General features: G+C 45.7%; 1 protein-coding gene across 2 annotated transcripts; it reads left to right on the forward strand.

The window, feature by feature from the left end:
- The first annotated feature begins 996 nt into the window (after positions 1–996).
- Positions 997–3,297, forward strand: BEX5 (brain expressed X-linked 5). 2 transcript variants are annotated; one of them, XM_023202910.1, is made up of 3 exons: positions 997–1,148; positions 2,199–2,265; positions 2,705–3,297. In XM_023202910.1, exon 3 carries the CDS (start codon positions 2,739–2,741, stop codon positions 3,072–3,074), a length of 336 nt encoding a protein of 111 aa, XP_023058678.1. In that variant the 5' UTR covers positions 997–1,148; positions 2,199–2,265; positions 2,705–2,738; the 3' UTR covers positions 3,075–3,297. The 2 variants fall into 2 exon arrangements, with proteins under 2 accessions (XP_023058678.1, XP_023058679.1); XM_023202911.1 differs by lacking the exon at positions 997–1,148 and adding an exon at positions 1,222–1,417.
- The last annotated feature ends 1,198 nt before the right edge of the window (positions 3,298–4,495 follow it).

A 4,495-nucleotide genomic window follows, 5' to 3' on the forward strand; every position in this document is an offset into this window, starting at 1 on the left:
CTTCCTTCCTTCCTTCCTTCCTTCCTTCCTTCCTTCCTTCCTTCCTTCCTTCCTTCTTTCCTTCCTTCCTTCTTTCTTTTCCTTCCTTCCTTCCTTCCTTCCTTCCTTCCTTCCTTCCTTCCTTCCTTCCTTTCTTTCTTTCTTTCTTTCTTTCTTTCTTTCTTTCTTTCTTTCTTTCTTTCTTTCTTTCTTTCTTTCTTTCTTTCTTTCTTTCTTTCTTTCTTTCTTTCTTTCTTTCTTTCTTTCTTTCTTTCTTCTGACAGAGTCTCACTCTATCACCCAGACTTGGAGTGCAGTGGTGCTATCTCCACTCACTGCAACTTCTGCCACCCGAGTTCAAGCAATTCTCCTGCTTCGGCCTCCCGAGTAGCTGGGATTACAGGCGCCTGCCACCACGCCCAGCTACTTTTTGTATTTTTAGAAGACTCGAGGTTTCACTATCTTGGCCAGGCTGGTCTTGAACTCCTGAAAATAATTGTATTGTCTAGTTATGAAAACAACAACAAAATGAATGCATGCTGATGAAAAACAAAAGGACCCCCTTCCCAAATAAACAAACAAAAAGGAAAGTAGTTTAAGTGAAAAAAATTTTGAATACCACTTCCTGCCTATTTTCCGGACTTCCTAGCTTCTCGTTCCCCACCCCTTCTCCAGGTTCTAATCTGGGACCAAGACTTACAATACTGTTAGGGCTTTACTTGCTGGACGTGAAGGGGAGAGAAGTGTGCGTTTAGGGGTATAGAAGAGGAAGAAGCGATTCTTTAAAATCTCCAGCAGAAACCAGAGCAAGTCAAATACAAAGTATTATGACCGGCTTGGTCTTGGGGATCGCTACATAAAAAAAATGGAGGGTTGAGTAGTAGCCTGTGGTAGTGGTGGAGAAAGCAGGAATGAAGAGAAAGGTGGCCCGCCCACAGTCCCGCCCCCACCCTCCTGCCGCACTGCGGGTGTGAATGGTAATTGGAAATCTGAGCTTACAGTGACGTGAGCCTTAGGAGACCCAGAGCCAATGCGTGGATTAGTTTTTCCTAGTTGCAGTTTGGTAGTCATCGCTGGCCGTGCGACGGCTCGCTGTTGCCCTGAAGGCAGGCGAGCCAGCTGCCCAGGAAAGGAGGAAAGTGGTAGAAGCTGACCCCGAGCCCTGACAGGTTGGTGGGCGCTGACCGGTGTGAGAGCTGCAGAAGGCAAAGACCAGAGCGGGTCTAGGACTGGATTATGTACCCCTTTCCAGATACACACCCGTTTAGTGCGAGAAATGGAGCGGTTGGGGAAAGGATCTCCCGAGGGGGCCGGATTGAGAATGGGTACCATTTGAGATCTCCTAGGAGGCCGGCCATGGGGCAATGTCTGATGGAGTCTGGCCGGTGGAGGAGACTGAAAGGAAATAGCCTGCTTCCTGCTGGGCCGCGGGAGGGAGGTGCAGCCGGTGACCAAGGAGTGGGGAGGGCGGACCCTACCAAGGTTTTAGGCCTGCCTTCTAGATATCTTTTCTTCACCTTCTACCCATTTAGAGCTGGAAATGATAGGCTGAGGGGGCCGAGGAGAGGAATTGCTGCAGAGGAGGGGGACAGAGATCAGGTCTGGAAAGCAGGTCCCTATTGCGGCAGCTGAGCGGGCGAGCTTCTGACTGCCGGACAGAGGCGAGGAGCGAGAAACTGTTTTTGGTCCCAGCAGGTCGGTCAGTGTAAGCCTGGGCGCTACTTGTAGATCCTGGAGTGAGAATGACAAAGCGCAGAGACCACAGCAGGTCCTAGTCTGCAATGCCCACATACCTCTTCACTCATCGTCCATCTTGATGCATAAAATGGTGGGCATGGGAGTGGGGATCGGGTGGAGAGAGGGCCTGATGGATACCTAGATTGAACTTCTTTGTGAATAAACTAGATATCCATTCAGCAAGCTCTTCTAACTCCCCTCCAGGCAAGTTGTCTGCAGTCCAGAAATGGTAACTAGATGACAGGTAGGAGGAAACAGTAGAGATGGGAGCCTAAAGAAGAGGTTAAAATGTTTTGGAAATAATCATCTTTGATGCCTATTTCTGGAAGGTGGGATAGCCTGTCACAGGGTAGGAAAAGAAGCCATGAGACAGGATGGAGGAGAAACAGAAGGTACTAATACTAGGAGAACCCTAAATCAGCTCCCATTACCGGTCCTTTGATTAAAAGATCAGTCCTGGTAATTGTCGCATTTGTCTGCAGGTCTTTAAGTGCGTTTGTTCAGCCGATTTCAAGGCTAAGAGAGAAAGATTGCCTCTGATCCCTGAAGGTAGGAGGCTGCCTGGGGCCCTCTGGTGTAGGGGTATCAAGGATCAGAGCAGAATCTGGGTGACTCACAGCCCTTCCTGCCAGAGTTGAGTGCAGGAGAAACTTAGGAGAGTCTTCATAAAATGACAGCCCTGTGTCTGATGAGGGAAGAAGGCAGTAGAGGGGCGAGATCTGGGGCGCTCCTGGAGAGCTTATTAGGATCCCAGGGAGGTGAAGTCTGGTCTCTCTATGATTGTCCCCCTCCCCCAACTCGTCCTGCATTTTGGTGGTAGGAGTGGCCTGGGGAAGGCATTTTCAGGGAAAACGGTGGGCTTTGCAGCAGCGCTGGGTCTGGGGCTTCCCCTACAGGTTCACAGTTTCTCAGGTGGGAAAACCTTTGCCAAACAGAACTCTGAATCCTATCAAGCATCCATTCCCTCTTCTTGTTTTTTATCTTCTAGGAAGAAAAAAAAAAAAAACAGGAAAAAACTCAACATGGAAAATGAACCCAAGGAAAACAAAGTTGTGGAGAAGGCCCCAGTGCAGAATGAAGCTCCCCCTTTAGGAGGTGGTGAAGACCAGGAGCCTGGGGGAAGTGTTAGAGGGGTTTGGGCTCCACCTGCCCAGGATTTTGGAGGAGATGTGCCCAATAGGCTTGTTGATAACATTGATATGATAGATGGAGATGGAGATGATATGGAACGGTTCATGGAGGAGATGAGAGAGCTAAGGAGGAAAATTAGGGAACTTCAGTTGAGGTACAGTCTGCGCATTCTTATAGGGGACCCCCCTCACCATGATCATCATGATGAGTTTTGCCTTATGCCTTGAATCTGGAGGTTAATAATCATAAAATCCCTGCTTTCTAAATTCACATTTTTCCTGGTGTACCGTTAATGTGGACCTTTTGGCATTCTTCTGCAATTTTCTGATTGGAGATTGCATTTTGACCTAGTCTGTAAGTTTTTCTGTCAGAAGAGGACTTTCATGAACTGTCATGGAAAGGTGTTTATTGCATGTTGTAATGTCAATAAAGCAATTTAAAAGCAGTCTATAGATAGACTATTTCATTTAGATGTGTACGTATGCACACTATATATAAAATATATAGTATATATGAAATACACACACACACGCACACACACATATGAATGAGTGAAAATCAGAATGTGCTTTTTCTATGTTGTATAGTTACTGGTACTTTTTAATTTCTTTATTTTTTTCTTGCTTATCTGTTTTGTCTCACTTTTCCAAAATGAATACATGTGTTTCGTATGTTCCAGGAAAAAGAAAAGGTAAGAAGCAAGGAACTTGCCAATCAGCTTGTATAGGAAATGGGGGCAATTAATAAACACTTGAAACACAGTTTAAAGACATATAAATCTTATATTATCTATGGATCTCTCATTTAGAAACATGTACCTGATAATTACAGATACATTACATTATAAATGCCTGGGAGGGCTGCTGTGGGAATCAAATGAGGTAATGACTGAGCTCTGTGTCTTGCTCTATTTATACATGCAAGGCTCCAGCCCTCCAGGTGCCCTTCATTTTTGGGGAAGATTCCAAGGAGAGTGCCTATCAGCAAGTCCAGGTGATTTCCAGGTGAGTACAGGTTCAAAATCCATTATTCAAAATGCTTGGGACTAGAAGTATTTCAGATTTCTGTTGTTTTTTGTTTTTCTTTTCAGTTTTTGGAATATTTGCATGTACATAATGAGCGATCTTGAGGATGAAACCCAACTCTAAACATGAAATTCATTTAATTTTATATACACTTCAAACACGTAGCCTGAAGGTAATTTTTTTTTTTTTTTTTTTTTTTTGAGACGGAGTCTTGCTCTGTGGCCCAGGCTGGAGTGCAGTGGCACCATCTCAGCTCACTGCAAACTCCACCTCCCAGGTTCACGCCGTTCTCCTGCCTCAACTTCCCGAGTAGCTGGGACTACAGGCGCCTGCAATCATGCCTGGCTAATTTTTTTTTTTTTTGTATTTTTAGTAGAGACGGGTTTCACCATGTTAGTCAGGATGGTCTCGATCTCCTGACCTCGTGATCCGCCCGCCTCGGCCTCCCAAAGTGCTGGGATTACAGGCGTGAGCCACCACGCCCGGCCTGAAGGTAATTTTATACAATACTTTTAATAATTTTGCGTGTGAAACAAAGTTGGTGGATATCAAGTCAGGTGTGAAATTTTCCACTTGTAGCATCATGTCATGTTCAAAAAGCCTTGGATTTCGGAGCACTTCGA

Source organism: Piliocolobus tephrosceles, chromosome 12 (assembly GCF_002776525.5).
Source record: "Piliocolobus tephrosceles isolate RC106 chromosome 12, ASM277652v3, whole genome shotgun sequence".
Taxonomy (NCBI): Eukaryota; Metazoa; Chordata; class Mammalia; order Primates; family Cercopithecidae; genus Piliocolobus; species Piliocolobus tephrosceles.

What these genes read in the sequence shown, in the direction of transcription:
- BEX5 (XM_023202910.1), top strand. Translation starts at nt 2,739, where the DNA reads ATGGAAAATGAACCCAAGGAAAACAAAGTTGTGGAGAAGGCCCCAGTG.